Source organism: Rissa tridactyla, chromosome 1 (genome assembly GCF_028500815.1).
Source record: "Rissa tridactyla isolate bRisTri1 chromosome 1, bRisTri1.patW.cur.20221130, whole genome shotgun sequence".
Lineage (NCBI taxonomy): Eukaryota > Metazoa > Chordata > Aves > Charadriiformes > Laridae > Rissa > Rissa tridactyla.
In genome coordinates this window covers 140,166,827-140,187,230 of record NC_071466.1, presented here as the reverse complement: position 1 = coordinate 140,187,230, position 20,404 = coordinate 140,166,827, and the positions used below count along the sequence as shown (strand labels likewise).

Sequence of the window (20,404 nt, the reverse complement as noted above, 5' to 3'; positions counted from 1 at the left end):
CATAATTTGAGCCTGCAGTCTTGCTCTGTTTAGTTTACTAGTACAGATGAAACCAAAGAAACTAGTACAGATGAAACATTGTCCTTCCCAGTTCTACTTAGGGATTGAAAACTGGACTCATCCAAAACTCTATTCCTTTCTCTTGCAGGGACCCTATCAATGTATGCCTCTCCAGAATATCAGCCAGGAATTCTATACGACCACATCAGAGATGTGTCTTTTTGGTGCAACAGCCACTGCTTGCACAGACCCCAGGTTTGGTTGGGTCCATTGGGCTCCATGCATTATCCAGGGAAAGGCAGAAGAGGATGGGGCGTTTAAGCCTTTTCCTGTGAAACTTAGCTGCTGGTCTGCGCTCTTCAAACAGGGGGAGATTAAGCCAGCCTCTGCAACTAGCTGAGGCTTCCTTCTGCTTGAGGTATTGGTGCTAAGAGAAAACTACGTGACAGAGCAGAAGTAGTCAGGCACTCCAGTTCCACTGTTGGTCAGTGGAATAAAAATGTGAGCTATTTTCCCCTGGCTTTCCCAGCCAAGCTCATTCCTTGCTGACGATGACAGCAAAGCAGCAGCAAAGACTTCAAAAAGGACAGTGGAACTGATGGGGACAATCGCCTCAAATCACCTAAAGCATGACTGGGAACCAGAAAAAAATATTATTGGGCTCAGCTATTAGACAGTACAGAATAGTCATAGGAAAGCCCTGAAACATGGAGACCTGGCTGAACTGCCGGCGCCTGGAGGGTCAGATAATACTGTTGGAAAGAAGACACAGCAATTCCTGTTGCCAATGGTTTGCCAAACCTTATTTTACCTTAAAGGTAAGTCTAAAATACACAGTAAAGATGTGCCTGTGGACCTGAGTATAACGAAAAGTTACCTTTTGTACACCGTGGATTAAGATCACATTTGGTATATTTAATCTAAATCAAGTAAAGAAGAACATGGGGATACAACTTCTCAGAAAAAATTCAAAAAAGGCAACAGGTCCCATAGTTGTACAGAAAATAAACTGGTATATACAGCGAAGAACGTGACCTTCTAATCAGACACATTCTTAATGAAAACATCCAGATCACTTGCACTTACTGTTGGGCATGGTTGACAGCTTAATTTTGTACATGTCAGAGTATATCGCCGAGAAGATGTTGACTGGATGGAACAGACACACGTTGTGCATTGATCCACCATCAGGCGTCTCCATGGCTGAAACATTAGAAACAGTTTTTAAGTCAGTGACCATCTCTTCAACAGCACATATAAATGAGCAATTCTAGCCAGGTTAAGTCTCCTCCATTAAATCTTGCAATGCAATTCGTTACAAGAGAAACTAGAAAACTGATGCCCCCACTTTCCAGAGATCCAAATTTTTGCATCTGTGATTCTACAACAAGCAGCATAGCACGAGGACGCTTTTCAAGTAAGCACTTCAGAATTCCTTAATCTGCGAAATGGCATTGGCATTTCTTATTTTCTTGCTTACAAAGCTAGCAAGAAAGAAAGGAATCCTTGAAAGCGATGAGGAAGATTTTGTCATGACCCATCCTGACTATGTGTTAGGTAGTTGCCACCAGTTCATTTTTTGTGAGTGTAGTGAATTGGTTTGCCAACAAGTTTTTATTTTTGAGCCATTGCAACACACAGATCATGGGCAGAAATTTCTTGTTATTGCTCTTGTAATGACACTGTTTAGAATCTCTAGAGGCCTAAAAGTGTAAAATTGAGATAGAGGAAAGAAAAAAAAAAAAAACAAAAAACCAAACAAATAAACCAGAAACAGAATTACTGAGTGAAGAACTGGACTTATCCATAGTTACAACAAAATCAGTGTCTGAGCTGGTACACAATTAAAATTCCCCGAGCTCTTCACCAGCACCTTGTTTGCTGGATCCCATCACCTTTTCAAAGCAAGCAAAAATGGCATTTAAAATGTACAGAGAAAAATGCCAAACTATTAACGGGAAACAAGAGGATGTGGAGTTAGTAAGTGGATTCCTAGTGCTGAAAGGAATTCTAAATACAAAGTCTTCCTGCTTTCCAAGTGCACAGGCTTTCATGTCAACCTCAAAATACTAAACTCCTATGGCTGAATGGACAAAATGGGAGGAGCCTATTAAAGACTTTCACAAAGAACTTCTAAAACCTAATAAATTAAGTAAATAGACAATATCACTAGATTATAAAAGCTTTGAGTAGTGCTTCAAGTGCCGATGCAATTTCACTACTGACTTCTTTTGGATGGAATTTCCCTTGCTACATACTATGCATATCTTCAAATTCCATTTTTTGCTTGTTCCACAGTAGTAAACGCTCATGGAACAAACGGAGCAAAACCAAGAAGCTGTCCAGAGTAACACTGTAAAGGTAATAGGTTTGTGGGTAGCTCAGAGCCAACACTGACATACACTGAAGGACAAATGTTATGATTACAGAATTTTAATTACATTCTTACTCTGCACCCCGGCACAACAGAAGTCCTCAGGGCTCAGCTGTCTTCTATAAAGCACCAGCAATAGCAATGACTTTTTTCTTGTTTTGTAGAGATCTATAAAAAAGATCCTCCACAAACAACATGATGGGGTGGTAATACCTATAGGGATATGCCCCTGTCTTTTTAACAGCCCAACTTGAGACCTTGGCACAGAACCCTTCAGCTTTCTTGGTTTAGCCGTTTACAGTGAATATCAGGTCATTAATCTGGAGGGTTAAAAGACCTCAATGGGTGCAGGCATGAGGACACATTCATAACATTTTCATATGGGAAAGGGATGGATAGAAAATGCCATATGAAACTCCAGACTTCTTATTTACTCTCAACATTGGAAAGCATTCAGATGCCAGAGTGATAGTTCTAGTACAGAATACATGGCCTCACAAGAGCATTCAACCACTGACGCTAGTATTGCTCTACTGGTTAGAGCAATGTGCAGGTGAACAAACACACACGCATGTGCGTGTACATACAAAAGCCTTGCAAATATGCGAGACGTCATCATCATGGTGACCCATTTCAAAATATATTTGGTTTTGCTTTGTTTACTATCATAACCAGGCCCTTTAGAAGTAAATACTTATCACAGAATGTCTCAGTAGCTCTAGGCTTTCACACCAGGAAGAAAGCATCTATAAAGCCACAATTGATATTATAGTTGATATCCTCATTGGATCTTCTAATAATCCTAACACTCCAATTAAATGCAACAAAGAATAGATAAAGTTGAGTTTATACTAAAATCACTGTTATAGGCAGGAACGTAGGGCGTACTAGAAACACGTTGAAACAAAATCCTCACACACAAGCATCTTGAACTTTTTGGGAAAGGTCTTACCTTGATCCAAAGTTTGCATTACAGCTTAGTTCTGTGATATTTATTTAATGTATTTAGGGATCAGCGTGCTAATGGCTTTAACAATGGCTTTCTGTGAACAAACATAGCTTAGCATGACCGGAATGAGTGAAATAATGGATTGATACATCTTTTTTCCCTTTATATAATACACCTATCATGTATTTTCTTGGCTAACTTTGAATTATATGTCAACATCTGCTAACCCAACGTTAGTCAGTGCAACCAAAATAACCTGCATAAAGCCCAAATCTACTCAGATCTCCTTCAAAAATGTCACTCAGTAAAAGCCTGGGAAAACAGATGAGTGATACAGATAATCCTTTTGGTAAATACAGCCACCTGCTTGGAAGTCTGCAGTTAAAGCCCACAGCATTGTTAAGAACAGTGGAGTGAATGCAATACACCAAATTACTGGAATATAATATTGGTAACCAGATACAAGACAAAAATGTAAAGGGATTAAGGACACAGTCAGTTAACAGAACTGCAGTAAAAGACTCAAAACTTGGAACTATTCGGTGAATGAGTTAATGGAGCAAAGTTTTCCCCTGATATAAAATGAAATTTGAAACCTATTCTTAAAGGACCCAGAATAAAGTTTTTGAAATCCAGGAAGTATAAACTTCTGTAGACACCACATCTTCCTTCCTGGCTAAAACTCTGGAACAGTCACTGAAGTAAAGAATAGCGTAAGACGAAGCTGTAGTAATGCCAGCTGCTCAAAAGCTTTCAGACATGTAGCTAATTAGCTTACAATAATTCATTAAGTGAAGCTAGTTTAATTGAAAAGAATAGTTCATTAATTTAAGGCAAGTTCTAATATAAGCTCTAATTTAAATTATTTTAATTTTTTTTAAATAAAAATGGCCACTTTGGTTAGAAATCTTCCAAGATTGTATCGCAACTCGAATTTCACACTCTCTCCATCCTGAGAACATATTTTTGGTAACTGCTTTGTTGAATGCTAACTTCGGTAATGCTTGACATTTGCGACAGCAAGAGCACAGAAGTAATGTAACAGCTGGGGCCTACCTACACCCTCAAAATCTTGCACAGGCAATATTTGATAAAACGGCTAATTTTCAGGGAGAACAATAACACCTTTTAAAAGCTGTATTAAAATAAAAAAAAAAATTTTAAAGACAGCTTTTATTATATAGCCAGATAGCAAATAAGAATGAGTCAAAATGTATTTTTGCATCAGCTGAAACTCTTTATGAATTCATTCCAAATTGGGAAAATTTTTTCAAGATAGGAATCTTTTTCAATACTGTAGAAGCTGAAATATTTTAAGTATTCAAAACACAAATACTTCTCATTTTGCCTTCAACATGACATTTTGTTTCAAAATTTGCTTATGCTTTATTTTAAAGTATTTGAAACTATCTTAAAATTCTTGAAAATAGAACAAAGACTTTACTTGACAGATCAGGTAAAGATTTTGTTGGAAGAGAAAAAAATTAGTTGTTCATAAAAGAACAGCATGCAACTGGAAAGACACATTCTTTTTGCAACACAGAATATATACATATATGCATAACTATATAACAGAAGGTGGCAAGAGCTAGCAATTACTATGCTGCATGACATTCTTTACAAGTATGGCCTTTATAAAACGCGATAACTAGTTTTGACAACATACTATAGAGGAGACAAATAGAGGAATCAAAGAGAAAGCAGATTATTTCAGATTTCACCACTTTAAAACCCTTCTCCCAGTGTTCTGACAAGAAAGGCAGAGTTATTCCTTGGATTTAATTCTACAGGGAAGTAATCCCCACACAGAATGATGGATGCTTGATGACAGGGCTTTAGCTCTACCTGATAAACTTACGCCTATCAACTATGAAAAAAATCAAAAGCCAAAGAAATAGATGGAGAAAGGTTCTCTCTGCCATACCTGAAAAGTCCAAAGAGTTTTGGGTAAGCTTACCTTTTAAATATATGAAGAAAGATAGACATACATTGACAATGCAGGAATACATAGGTTAAAAGTTAGGTTAAATGACTAAAGAGGACCTGTTTCCCTGGGGGATGATGAGAATATTTAGAGCTCTTTGACACCAGAGGTGCTGCCAGAATATGGATTTAGGGAAACAATGGACAATTGACAGAGCTCTCCAAAGAAAAATTCGGCATAAATGAGATCAGATGCTCAACTCCCATCATTCCCACTGTCATGGGCTGGGTTAAACATGTCTTAATCTATCCATTAAATATGCAGTTGAGAAAAAATTTCCTCTGAGGGCATATCAGCAGGGATCTTGAAAGGGGACAGAGGTCAAACAGTGAGGAAGCTCAGCTTTCCCATCCTTGCTAAGAGCCAAGGAGGGATACCCCTCCTTCTACACAGGTGGAGCAAGAGCCTCCATCCTTTTTTAATCTGCTTTATCCTCTAGGTAGAATACGGGAAGTTTTTGCTTCCCCAAAGTGGGCAAGGATCATTTCTGAGATTATCCCTTGCAGATAGTTTCCTGTGTGTTTGGTAGCCTGCAAGTCATTACACAATGTAGAGTACCACAGTTTCTAAGCACTTCTCTCAAGCATCCTTTCAAGATAAGGAAACTTTACTGTCCCCGTTTTGAAGAGATACTCATTGTCATATAGGAAGTCTGTGGCAGGGTCACCAACTGGACATACAGGTGCTGAGCCCCTTGCCACTGCTTTTACCCCAAATCTCTCTTGCAGAGATTCTGTCTGAACAAAGCTTATGTATATTTTGGCAAGTTTGTGTTCTTCAAAGGCTTATTCGTATATCTAAATGTCTTACTATCACAGCAAATAAAAGGAATAGTGTCTTACCCCAATAACAGTTCCATTCAAAGGACAACCATTCAGGGGTACTGAAAAAGAAGATAATATTCCACTTAGCGTTACCTTTATCATGACATTACCAAGATTTAATAAACCACAGGTGTGTTTTTTTGACTTATTATATTTTCAATTGAAGACATTTAGATCCAGTTTCACTGTAAAGAGGCATGATTGAGCCCTATTACGTTAGATCTTGAAAGATAACAATTTGTCATAGTTATCCTGAATTCCACCTCAAACACCTCCAAATATCTCTTGCTGAGTTGTTGGTTGCTTTTTTTTTTTTTTTTAACAAGTACATGGCACCATATAAATTTTTCCCTCCAGTTCAAGTCTTGCACTCTCAGAAGGTGCACTCAGGTTTTCTGCAAGTTACATTGCGTATTTCTCTTCCTCCTCCTCCCACTGCTAGCTTCTCACGCTGTGGTCAATTAAACCTGACTGTGAGTCTTCTCAAACTGAGGCCAATTAGCCAAATCTTCTGATTTGCACTTTTGATCCAAGTCTGTGCTAGGAAATGGCCACAACCACAACGCTCGGAGACACACAGAAGACAGCATGGCTGCGTGCAAACTCCCTGTTCATAGGAGGCACCTGGGAGAGCGTTGAACCTTCCTAGGACAAAAGCACCTCAGGACCTCTTTTATATGCTTAACAATGCAGGCTAGAGCTGTAGAGACATAGCCTGGTATGCCTCTGAAGCAACGCAAAATAGCTTCAGTGGTAAGTAGTTCAAAAGGAGACAGTGAACATCAGTTGGAAAGAGGAAGTAATAGCAGCAGGTGCTATTGTACTCAACATCTAGCTTATACTGGAGAGCTTCAAAGTAGTATCATACTCACGTAACACAAACTTTTGAAATTGCTGTTGAGAAACAGGAGATAAACACATGAGACGATTCATTCTTGATTCCATTTGTCATACACAAAACCTTACCACATCTGCAAGAAGGACAGCAGTCTATTATTTGGTCACAACGCAGTTCAGTTCCCTCTGGACAGTCAGGCACATCCATTTGAGAGCAAGAAAGATTCTTCTGCTGCACAAAAACTTCGTTGTTCACCCGGACACACTCATTGATAATGCAAGGGTTGAAAGGCGATCGCCACTCTGTGCCGACCTGATGGGAAATTGTAAAAGGATTAAATATAGGCAGCGGTATTTGTGCCACTGGATAGAGAGAAGACCACCACAGCCAACATGCTGGTTTGCAAAAGCACGTTTACTGTGCCAGAAGTCTGTCACGCAACAGTTCTCCACAAATCCTTATCACGACAATCAGTTTGTAGAACAGTCTTCTGCTTTGTTTGTAGACTATAGGAGTTACAGGAGTATCCTTAAGGTGAAAAATAAAGGGCCAAGTGAAATAACATGTGAAGGAGAAAAAGCACTCTTAGCTAAATTTAAACCTACATTTGTTACCCGGTAGCTGGCTGCACTGCAGTGTGCTGTACCCGAGCTGGCCCTCTTTCTGCTGGAACCTGCTGCAAATCAGCTCTACTAAGCCCAAAAGAGGCTTTGGCAATAGGCTCTAGACCTGAAAAAACTTGCAAACGTAGAAAAGACTGGATCTTATTGACAGCGCTGCTGATTACAATGACCCATGGGTCAGATGAGGTGGGAACTTCAAGTGCTATTATGGGAAGAGGCATCACCACAGGCCAGAAAGAAGATGCTTCACAGTTCAATGCAGAGGGGAGCTATCACTGCTTTGAAGCTATCACTGCTTTGAAGCTGTATGTCGCCACCCATAACACTCTGAATACACTTCAAGAACAGTGACAGTGAAATCTGATCTCCAACTCTAGTAAATCCAAACATCTTTTCTTAGAAAGCTAGGGAATACTTTTATGTGTTAAATACTTAGTTCTTTGTTAATGACAAAAGAGTTGAAAGAGGACACACGAAGAAAGAGACAGCAAAGTATAAGGACAACAGAAATCAGTAAGACACAGTGGGACATTAAAATTGTCCCTGTAGAGGCTTGTTTTATGAAGCAGAGAAGAATATTGATCCACATTAAGAAATGGCCTTGGTAAAATCAGGGAAGATGCAGGCTGAAAAATGATATGCAGACTGCCTTTGTAAAAGAAGCAATTAAGAAGTTAATATTAAATATGTGAATGTGAGACATAGGAGATGTAGATGAGAACACAGACGTATTATAAAAAAGAACAACGCTTAGGGAAGAAAAGATGGGGAGAAGGTCTATTATTTTAAATAGATTTAATTTACTGTTCTTGCCTTTGTTTAATCCAAAACTGTGCATAAGATTATGCAATTTAATGCTATTGGGGCAGGCAAAGGCTTGCCAATGGCGGTTGGGTTAGGGACAGAACAAACTAAATAGCCTGAAGGAATTAAAAATGTAGGCCAGAAAAGAAACAAATGTCCATGTAGCTTTCGAGAGTGTAGGGCATCTGCAGAATGTTTTAAATGGCTGCTTCATGCACTCACTTCCCGCTAGGCTCTTTGAATCCTAAGGGAAGAGGCACACTGCTGAAAATAAATTGTTAGTTTGAGCAGAAAACAAGTATGGCCTGGACCACTGCAGTCTGATCTGACATGCAGCAATCATCTTTAGCAACCAGAGAATACTTCATGTTTCTATCCTCATTTACTTCCTGATATTTCATTGTGTACCACATAGGATATCCTATTGGAATAGGACACTGAAATTCAAGCAATCCACTACGCCATCTGCCTGCTATCCATAGAGTAATACAAATTAATCGGGATGATTTAAACAAATAGCCTACAGCCAGAGAAGCATCATGTCCCATTAACATTCTATTGATCTACCATTTGTGAAATTACTAATTTTACACAAAAATATTGCTCCCTTAGAGCCCAAAAAAGGTGGGGAGGGTTTGCTTGTTAGAACCAAGTCAGTCACACACCCCAAAAACCATTGTTTTTCAGCACTGCTTGATGTCTAGAAGAAATAGGTCATATCTTCTTCACCTCTTTCCATGGACCACAAAATAATTCCAGGGCACTTCTGCTAGAACAGGAAGCATCCGTACCATCGCCACCTCACCTCATGCAAACGAGGATCTGCATCACCCCGAGACCAGAGTAGCTGCTCCTCACAGGCAGTCTTCTGGCATCTCCCACAACACTCCCCTTCTTGGACAATATACTTGTAACCCTGTAGGAGAAAAGAAAAGGACTGACTGATCCAGGAATAGGAGACAAATGGGAAGATTAGTCCTAAAAGAAAATGCTGGGAAAAACGTTTAATGTTAGCAACTCTTTATGGAAAGGGGAGTTTGAAAACAGAACTGTAAGGCCACACACGGCCATTACAAAACAAACAGATGGTCCGCCCAGCTCAGCATCCTGTGAAATGGTTAACATTATCTGCCAGGAAAAATTAAAATGCGCACAACATTAGGAGCAGAAATTCTTATCTCATTAGTTCCTGCTTAATATAACTTTTGAAGACACAGTCACTTCAGCTACATGGACTAATTCTAGGTACTATCTTTGCTCAGGTCATGCCAATCAACTAACGGGCCTTGTAAGGATAACACCTTCTCTAGTGTGGTACAGAGCACGCCTTCTTGGAGTACAGAAAATATTGATGGTGCCTGACATTAAAAATAAAACAAAAAAGAAAAAAGAATAAAAAAAATCTGAAATCACCCTGAAACATCTTCCTTTTGCTAGGATCTGCTCAAATATGTAATAGTGCAAAGATTTGACACAAGACAAAAGAACAATGACATAAACAGGCAGAAATGGAAAGGGAAGAGGTAAAAGAAAAATTCTTTCAGACGACACTGAGCTATTTCAACAGCATTAAGCAGCAGTCATTTCCAAATATTAGTTTATCATGTATAAGCCATTTTGTTTATGCATTAGCAAATTGTAAAGAGCAAGTCTTTCCAATAAAATGGCCCTACAGAGGAGTGCAAAAGGAAAAAGAAGTAAGTCCACTTTTAAGGGTAACTGTCAGAATTGCCGTGCTATTTGGTAAATTTTGAGAGAAAACTATATGTGAATGTTAAGAATCCAGTTTAAAAATCACTACATTAAATCAGCTCTGTTTTTAGATACGAGTCATATCTAAAAAACAGGGACCAGTTTTGACTGATCATTTCATCTTTCTGTTTCCTGAAGCAACTAGACAAATATTCAAACATTGGAGTATCTAAGTGAAATAAAGCAAGGAACTTTAGTCAATTAGAAATAATATATTCTGCATTTAATAGCTAGGCAGCTCCAAAGGCAAAACATTACTCTGATTTCAATACAGAGTTTAAGGAAAGATGTTCTGTCAAAGAAAATATTGTTCATGTGAAAAATGTCAATGAAAATAAGCATAATTTCATTTTTGTCAACCTCTTTGGACTGAATTGCTGAAGTATTCACAACTGCTCCCTCCCTTCATGAACTGTCCTTCATTTGTAATATGAAGCACATTAGCAAACCTCAATAATTAACAAACTTTCATATGAAAGTGCATTTTGTATAATGTCGTAAAAACGGAATACCAGAGTTTGATCTAGCTTTGTGGAAAAAGTTGTGCTGTTGAGCATTTTGTTTTATATGACTTTTATCTGCTAAATACATGCTTGAAGCAGCTCAAGTATCGGATACAACATTTTATTTGTGTGGCAAACTCAGAGAAGTAAAAATCCATGAGCTGTTTGTGCCCAGAAAAAAGCAAAATCCAGCCGCGGGACCTAAATTTCACTAAAGTGGGTTTGAACAGAGCCCTCTAAAGAGCAAACAAAAAAGTGCTTGCTATGCCTCAGACTTCAGGGATGATTTGCACCCCTAAGGCACTGACAAAGATGTTGGTTTTGGACAGTTCAACCTGCCTGATTGGCCCTTTTGGTGCTCGGTGCGTTCAAAATGTGGGGGCTCTGACTCCTAAGGGGAAGAAATGCAGGAGGTCGCAGCTCCTGACCTCAGCACGTGCTGAGCTTCTCCTAACACAGCCCCAGAACCACCATAGACTACAAACCTGTTTCAGAAGACAAATCTGCAAACTGCAGCAGTCTAAGAGCTCCTGAAAAAGCAAAGTATCCACCTGTACTTGAGGACTAAGGTGGACAGTGATTCCCATATTTCACCATCAGAAAACACCATCTTTCCTACCTCAGACCATGGAAATTTGGGCCCACAGGAATAAAGCAAGCTTTATTTTATGCTTAATTCTAAAGGTGGTAATGTTAAAGGTTACACCTAAGAAAAGGAAAATGTATTGTGCGTTTTGTGCATTTTGAGGTGTTTTTTTATTATTTTTTTTTTTCCAATAAGATGATTTATGTACAAAGAGTGTATGCTACCAGGATTATTCCTGAGCTGCACAACCTATGAACATGAACTAGTTTCAGATACTATGCTGTTGAAGGTTAATGTTAGATTGAACTAGGCATAGTAAGTAGTGTCTGCCCCTTCCTTCATTATTTTTCATTTACTAGCATATAGACACTAGCATATAGATGTGCCAGTTTGCAACAGGTTGTTCAGGGATGCACTTATAGTTAATATTCCGCTTGTCTTCTGCTTTTTCTGGACTGGATCTGATGCTTTCTTCCTCCTCCGCATCTTGCCTTTTAGAAAAAAAAAAACACCACAGAGTTCAAACCTCAAATAGGGAATTAGAACTCAGTGGTCCTTGGTAAGTGTCTGACCATTTGTCACGCTGAAAGGCAGATGACAGTCTTCAGGACTCGAGGATCGTGCCCCGGGGAGGTAAGGGATAAGGCAACACAAGGCACCCCTCGCATTTGAACCAGTTCAGGTGGCTGATGTGGGAGTGATAATCAGCAGCTGCGATGGAGAACCCGACAAGTGCTCAGATATGCCGCCAGATCAGGCTGTTTTATCAAACACAAATGCTGAGATAAAGCTGATCTCCCACGCAGAGGGTGAAAGCATACAGATTAAGACATTCTACATGGCGGGGGGGAATTACACCCACTTTTGAACTGGTGCCTGTCCTGCGACAACTGAAAGAGGAATGCAAATTAATTCTGTAGCATTCAGAGAACGCTCATTTTGGTTTCGTCGCCTACTCAAAGCTCCCGGAGGGATCCACACAAGCTATGGCTTGGCACATTTCTGCCCTCCCTCTTTCACACTAGGATTGCTCAGGATATAGAGTTCATCTTCTCGTGGGTACTAAGGTTTTGTCCATAAAACTCTTGTCAGCTGCCTTTTGGCCAACAAATCGGAAAGAATGAACGGAGATTGTTCCTCAATGTCGTATTTTTAAGAAGGCTCCAGTATTTTCCTCTTACATATTGAGATTATAGTACCTAGAAAGGGTTGAAGGAATGAAAGAGAATGAAAATGACAACAGTAGATCGAGAAAAACCCAGTAGGGTGGATATAAATCAACTTGAAATGCTGAAAGAAAAATCTTCAGTGGTGATGAATCACCACAATCGTAGAGATTTCCCTGGAGCGGCACTCATTTACCCCAGGTGAGGACTTAATTCTCCATTTGCAAATCTCTAGAACATTAAGGTATCATTTCCTAATTTCCATAATAAATTATGCTTTAAAATGCAAGCAGGATGTTTGGAATTACCTCCCGCCAAGGCTTTCACAGTTTTTAAATGGGATCCTGCACATCTAATATTCAAACAACAGTCTTCCTTTTACATTAATTTCTTTGACCTCCTTAATACACACTATTAAGCCATTTACCATGCTTTACATGCTACTTCATAGGAAAATATACGTTTGAAATATTGGAGATTAAAGCCATAAATTTTCTAGTCAGCATCTATTGCAACCATCATTCACTATGCCTTTGCACGTACGGTGTGAATGTTCTTTATTTAAATTTAACACAGTCATCAGGAGGCTTGAAAAATCTAACCTAATTAATTTACACACACTTAGCCAAATGGCTTTGCCTTAAACACTTATCCCAGAAAATTATGCTTCATTCTTCTCATAATCATTGAGCACTTTAAATTACCCAATGCTTTAAACCACACTCTTTTATATCACTTACAAAGTACCTAACTCCAAGAACATTGACAGAAATTGAGCAAAGCAAGTGCTCCCTTTGCATTAGTATACTAGCGATTTTTAAGGTGTTTTGAAAGCTGTTATCCATTTTATCGCCACGATTCTCTAAAGGGATGTAGTCTGCTGTACTTTCAGAGAAATAATTTCTGAAGAAGCTCCAGGAGGGAGACAACACTCCTCCTTGTGGCACATGCAATAATTACAGCAATCTGCTTGCTTTCTCAAAACTTTGATAAGAGAAAGAAAGAAGACAGAAAAAGTGAGGGGACTATAACATAGAATGAAGCAAACCCATATCTGGTTCACAAGTGAGAAGTCTGTATTTGCTGTTAATATCCTCAGAGAACTATGGGATTGGTTCATTTTATTGAAACATCCATTCTTTTCCCGTAGCATTTCTTTACCTTCTAAAACAACAGTTAGGGTTTGAGTTTGATTTTGTCATGCTCAGGACAGTAGCACTGTCCATTCATCAGGGTGAAGGAGCTGGTACATGTATCATGTTTTTTTTTCTCTTTTTGTGTAGCTAGATAAAAAGCCATAGGCTGTTTTCACAGAAGTCGGATGACACAGTCAACAATGATACTGCACAACCATGAGCAGCAGAGAGTTTGGATATCATCTGAGTAATGATCCATGATTAAGATATGTCTTTAATATCATTACAACTTTCAATGTCATCTAATCTGAACTGAAAAATAAGCTTCAAAGCCAATTCAAACTGGACTACAGAACTTCTGTGGTCCTTGATATGTGTATCGACTGAATCAGGAATAAGCAAAGGTAAAAAGGAAAATCTGAGCTATCCACACTCTCCAACAGCTACAGTTTTGGTTGTACAACTTTGGTAACCATTAAAAGAGCAGAGGAAATGGCAAACTCCCAAAAAGAACTGGCATGGTTTCCACCAAGGCTTTTTGTTTGTTTTTAGAAAACTTTTTGACAGTGCAATGCTTAAGGCTGATTTGTCAAGAAACTGTAGGTCTGCATTAGCGATACTTTAGTGGAATAACAGATTATTGATAAAGTTATGGCTATGAGCCAAAAGACAGCCTCATACTTTAGATCTAATATTTCATAATTGCCATATTAGAAACAAGTTTCTTCTACTATTAGAAATTGAAGGGATTCTCTTGCAAAAGCTGAAATCCACCCTCGTGATTTTCGCTGCACTAGGCACCCTCAAGCTTTCTTACCAAGCTGTATGCTTGCAGAAAGAGCATTAGTTTGGTTTGTTGGGTTTTGGGTTTTTTTAATGGATTGGCTTTTTGTTCTGGAACAATGCAGTGTTTAAGACACAGTAGAGAAAACTATGAATTTTAAAAGTTTATATCTTTTTACACCTTCTCAGGTGCACATACCTATATGCTGTCCAGCCTGGTTCTGATACAGAGGCTGTAAGTTAAGTCATATTGAAATACAGTACTATTCAGGTGTTTGATATTCTTTGGAAACTGAGGCACAATTAGCTTAATAGAGTTCAGAAGAGAGAATTGCCTTTCAGATATTGGTTTGCTTAACTGAAATGTTCATAGTCAAATTTCAATGCGTGACTGTTTTAAAATATATATTAGCATAAATCCAAACGAGAATTTAAAACAAGTCAGACAAAGTAGGGTTTCTACAAGAACTTTAACTCAGCTGTGAGGTGCTGCACATTTATGCTCTATGCCCGAGGTCAGCCTTTGTCTCCCAGACACATTATTAATGATGTCTTTCCAAAAGCAAAAAAGAACACCTCTAACTTCTCATAGCTGTATATACAAGGTTTGCTAATGAAGAGCATTCTTCCAAATATAACTGAACCAAAGCAGAGAGATCACGTGTTGATTTTTCTTAGCCTCTGTTCTGAATGGAACCACATAAATGGGACTCATTCAAAAGAATAACAAAAAAACCGGGGAAATACGGAACAGTGGGAAACAGGCTGCAAAGATTTGGAGACTTGGCGGAGGAGGGGAATGTGCATGATGTATTTGGAGATTTACTGTATTTCCAACAAGAAGAAAAAAGCCTACTCCTGGAGAAGACAAAACCAAGTGAATCTTGTGTCATATGTGGCACTGGAAAACCCAGAACGTAGCATCCCAGTGAGCACAGTGAGTCAAACACAGAAGCAGCACCTGTCCCTCTTAATTAAAGAGGTTTGCAGTTGTTCCTGTAGTATGACTTCCTTTGCTTTTCCCACTGACATATTCCAGCTGCTCACCTGTAATAACACCGGGGCAGTCCGTTGAGTCACAGGCCAACATGCAGACTTTTATCAGTTACTGGACCACTTGAAGCATTGATGTTACAACACACATCTGGAAACACTTGCTGCTTGGGCAACTGTTTGAATTTTGTGTGGGCTAATGCAATATATAGCCTAATATAAATATTTTAAAAGCAACTTGGAGATCTGAATAGCATTAACTAGCTCATCTTTGCTTCTGCACTGAGGAAAAAAAACAAATTAGCTTCTTCTGGGCTTCACTTCATGGTTCAGGGAAGAACAAACCCATGGGGAAACCCCTGGGTCAGCAAAAGACCTGCAGAGAACATTCTGAATCCCAGATAGCCACATCTAGTTGCCCCACCTGGGCCCCACACAGCCTACTGAACTTGCAGACTGTGAAGACACCAGACCATGGACTAAGGAGGAGCTGCTTCAAGTCAGATGTGCATTTTCCCCACTGGAATTGGCCAACACCATCAAGAACAATCTTCATTAATCCATGTATATACTGAAAACTTTAAAAAGAGGCAAAATGTATTTATGGTAGACTCTGATGGTTGCGGCACAACTTCTCTGGCCACATGGCAGTTGGTAAGGGGTGTGATTTGTCAGCACTTGCCTGGGCTGGGAAACCTCTTAGGTCATCTGCTCTTACTGCAGAGCCAAGCTGTGTATTTCCACTGTCCTCACTCAATGGCCCATCCGCCCTAACTTCATGAAGCTATGATGTGGGAATGCTTAAGGATTATGGGTACAAGGTACTAGATACCACAGCAAGATGCAACTCTAGGGCATCACATTTAATTTTACAGTGATTTTTTTTACTTCCTTATTCTCCACATTATTTTCATGTGAGGAATATTAGGGAAGGGATCCAAATTGGGTAGTTTAAAGGAAGTCTAAAAACCATTTTGAACTTTTGTTTGCACAAATCACGTTATGGTCAAAACATTCCAATCTATGACACTGGCAAGTGCTGCTGACTTGTAACCAAGTCCTTTGACCTTTCTAGAATTCTTCTACCAACTTTTTGTACAAAGTATCTGTCTCCTTCTGCTTGACCAGCTACGTCAATATAACAAAGCAGCTCATACTTCCTTTGCAGGCTTCCAAAAGTAGACCACATAATTTTATAGCATGTAGCAGATGTCCGACCATAATAAAGGCCACAGCATGCGGTGTTATTAATGCTGTAATGGGCAGAGCTGAGCAATAGACAGATCTGAATTGGGCTCTCCAAAAAGTGAACTTCAGCTAGAACAGTCATTTGAAATTGAACTTCAGACATCATGAGTACTTATTATGCAAGTGGTGCAAACGACAGACACTTCAGGATGCAGTTCCCTTTTTATTGAAATATAAAATAAACTTGTCACTGATTTCCTTGGCAGCAGGATATGATCTTAAAACAATAACCCTAAAGTAAAGTCAGTAATGCTCAGGCCCTCTTAAACCCTGTTCCCAAGATAATTCGTTGCTACAACACGTATTTTCTGTTTTTCTCTGGTTTCTCTAAACATGCATGTTTAAAAGTAATCATTTCAGATCCCTATCAGGGCCCTGCTGGCTAATGTACTGATTTAAATGTTACTCACCCGAGAGCAGAACGTGTTACATGCTTTGTCATGACACTCCATCATCTGAAGCCCTGTAACATCATCCCTCATACTCGTGCAAGAGCATTCCCTGCAACCATCTTCCCAGGTTGTCCCAACAGGGTAGACTATGTTGTTGTGCACACAGACCTATTGAATGCAACAATGAATACATGAAAGAGCACTTACACGTACACTGCTGCTGTAAGGGCACACTGCTGGCTCCAAAAGACTACTTTTTAAGATGTGAAACCTACCATAGAGAGGGTAGATTCAGATTAGATATCAGGAAGAAATTCTTTACTGTGAGGGTGGTGAGACACTGAAACAGGTTGCCCAGGGAAGCTGTGGGGGCCCCATCCCTGGAAGTGTTCAAGGCCAGGCTGGATGGGGCTTTGAGCAGCCTGGTCTAGTGGGAGGTGTCCCTGCCCATGGCAGGGGGGTTGGAACTAGATGATCTTTAAGGTCCCTTCCAACTTTAACCAGTCAATGATTCTATGATTCTATAGATTTTATGGAATATTTTGAACCCAGTAGAAATGCTACAGGTCTTAAAATTGTGGCCACGCTGATGAGGAAAAGAAAACAAGTGCAACCAAAGCTAGTGTTTTATAAAAAATAAATTGGAGAATTTTATCTGCAGTCGGTGGAATTGTCCAGGGTCTGACTCAGTTTCCCTGGAAGTATAATTTGACCCAATATTTAGAAATAATAAACAGTGAGTCCTGTAGAAGGAGCTGTGCATGCAAAACTTCTCCCAGTAAATCAGCTGATCCAAAAAGATCCTACTTTGAGCTACAAGCATTCATTGTCTTGTATCCTTAGGCTATCAAAGCTACTACAAAAATAGTGACATCTCTTGTATTGCACTTTCTATTAGTAAATTTTACAGTATGTTATTGAAGAGATGAACATCATTTATTTTTATAGATATAGCAAGAAAGTCATGAAGACATAAAATGACTTATGCAAGATGATGAACTACTTAGCAACAGAAAAGAAAGGATAGCTCTCCTAAGCTGCAAGACAGTGTAACCCTATGTTATGCTCTTAGGTAAGGTTGCTTCAATGAAAAGGTTACATTGTCCTTCAACCTCTCCTCTAAGTAACCTTATCTTAGGGGTTAACATAATATAACAACTTAATAAAAGGTTGGCAAAATAAGAAAAAAAAATATTCTGGTGAAGCTTTAATAGAATCAGATATTAATTCAACAAAAATTTAAAAGTGGCAATATCGTTCATATAAGATGCAATGCCTCCTCAGGCAGAGGCAAAGGTAATCAATGGGCACAAGGAGTTTAGGTGTCCCAAATATTTCAATAAAGTTAGTATAGGATTGAAAGAATATATAGTATCTATACTGATCCAAAAGCATGTACGTCTGTTATCCAGAAGCAAATTAGAAATTTAAAAGTTACCTATGAAAATCCTAATGCTTGAATGACCTTGAAGTTTCACGTGGTTTTGGTTTCTATACATATATACATGTAAAATCTGATTATGTCAAAGTCACAAAAAATGGACTGGTTATGTCAGAATAAGTGACCGTAATAAAACAAGCAACAGTGTGAGGCAACAGTGTATTTCTCTCAGACACATGTAAATTAAAAATGCCCTGGCATCATTATCCGGTAGTCTTGTTGGGGGTCTGTTAATACCTAGCTGGCCGCTTGCTTTGGTGCTGTCACTCCATGTATAAAAGATAACCTCGTCTGTGGAGGTGACACTTCATTCCCCTTACCCTGCCTGGAGCACAGGTGGTAGATACGCAGCCGCAGTCATTGGTGAGAGATCTGGATAGATATCCCAGAGGGCAGCTCACTGTCGAGTTTGTACAGCTGCAGGTACACTCATATTCATCACAGCACTCGGTCTTCTTAACAGTCAGCTCTCGATGCGGTGGGCAGGAAGGTCTTTGAACTAAGCTGCATGCTTCTCTGTTACACGCTAGCAGAAAAAGGAAGGTCCCATGTCAAGCACACGGCATTTCAGAGTGCTGCTGCAAGTGAACAAGACAGTTCTCTGGCAGCAAGGCACTAATCGCTACTGAAAACGGTTATAAATCTACTTAAAGACTAACAAGTAATGCAGATATAAAAGGCCCGGGTCAAAGATTGTGCTGCAGGTTCAGGAAAAGCTCCTACCCTGCCAAAATATTCTTGTCTCATACACAATCAAAAAGATTCATAAAATAAGCATAAAGGTCAGAGCGCACACGTCCAAGAGTCAAGTATTTCTCTTTTCCTTAATTCAAAAGTGTGCTTAGAAAGGGCCAACAATACCCTTCTTCCAAGTCTGTGAAATCACTACATGCCCGTTGGCTCCAAAATTAAACCTTTCAGAGGGAAAAAATAATGTCTAAAGGAAGTTGTCAGTGTTGCTCAAATGCAGTGTTCCAGTGTCACTCCCTGCTAAAAAAAAAAAAATATCTTACCACATGTGTAATTGGGTCGGCATTCTCCAGGGTTGGTCAGAGCAAGCTGCAGGCCAAACTCACAGACAGGGGCAGGAGGCAAATCGCAGGAAACCAGATCACAGACTAAGAAGAAAAATTGAGAGAGTGTGTAAGACCACACCTGACTAGTTAGTCCTCAAGAAAAGACACACACACACACATGCATGTCCCCATTAAACTTTTTTCCCCTACATTCAATTGCTATCCTAAAACATGAAGTAAGTAAGAGTTCAGCAAGTCAGAGTTTGTTTTCAAAATAGCTTAGGGAACAGTTCAAGCTTGGGTTATGAGGATTAAGGTTCTAATGTTATATTTAATTTGCAAATATAGACCATGCAAAAACAGATATTTGAAAAGAGACCATTCTAATGTCATGTAGACAAAAACAAATTGGTCCATTCCCTTCCTCACCTCTTACAGAAAGAGGGAGAAAGTCAAGTCAGAAGTGAATAGACACTCACATCCTCAGGAGCTGTTTATTTTTCCACACGGATGATCGTACAGTCATTCAGTGGTTTCAAAAATGGAGCATTGCATTAAATAAAAGAAGGGATTGTATACTTTTGAAGCATCTGATAAAAATATGGACCAAGAAGATTTCAACAGTTTATGAGAACCTACCACACTCGTACTCGGGGCAGCACTGGCCAGCGTCCCTGCGCAGACGAGGGACTTCACAGGGACCACACTGAACAGCTGTAGTAAGAAGAAAACATCCATAAAACAAGTTTGGATATGACCTAGAAAACTAGGTAACAAAAATATCAACTGAAGTCCAATCATACGTGGAGTTAAAGCAATTTACGTTTGGCAGTAGGGCAAGGTCGGACCGTGCAGTTCACTTTCTTGTTATCAAGGCACGTGCACATCTTGCAAGGCTCACTGTCAGGAATCCACGTTTCCATGTGCTGCATGAGAAAAAAAAAAAAAAAAAAAACAAACACAACAAAAAAACCCAACTGATTGTTAGAAAG

The 20,404-nt window shown here is 39.3% G+C and overlaps 1 protein-coding gene across 1 annotated transcript in view; it reads right to left on the bottom strand.

Annotated features, from left to right (window-relative positions):
- Positions 1–20,404, bottom strand: part of VWF (von Willebrand factor) — a 145,598-nt gene that overhangs the window by 11,841 nt on the left and 113,353 nt on the right. The window contains exons 39-47 of the mRNA XM_054220138.1: positions 20,236–20,338; positions 20,052–20,126; positions 19,410–19,514; positions 18,717–18,922; positions 16,974–17,123; positions 9,202–9,312; positions 7,098–7,281; positions 6,150–6,190; positions 1,087–1,203 (exon numbers count right to left, since the gene is read on the bottom strand). Of these exons, the coding sequence (XP_054076113.1) occupies positions 1,087–1,203; positions 6,150–6,190; positions 7,098–7,281; positions 9,202–9,312; positions 16,974–17,123; positions 18,717–18,922; positions 19,410–19,514; positions 20,052–20,126; positions 20,236–20,338 (1,092 nt within the window). The remainder of the gene's footprint in view (positions 1–1,086; positions 1,204–6,149; positions 6,191–7,097; positions 7,282–9,201; positions 9,313–16,973; positions 17,124–18,716; positions 18,923–19,409; positions 19,515–20,051; positions 20,127–20,235; positions 20,339–20,404) is intronic.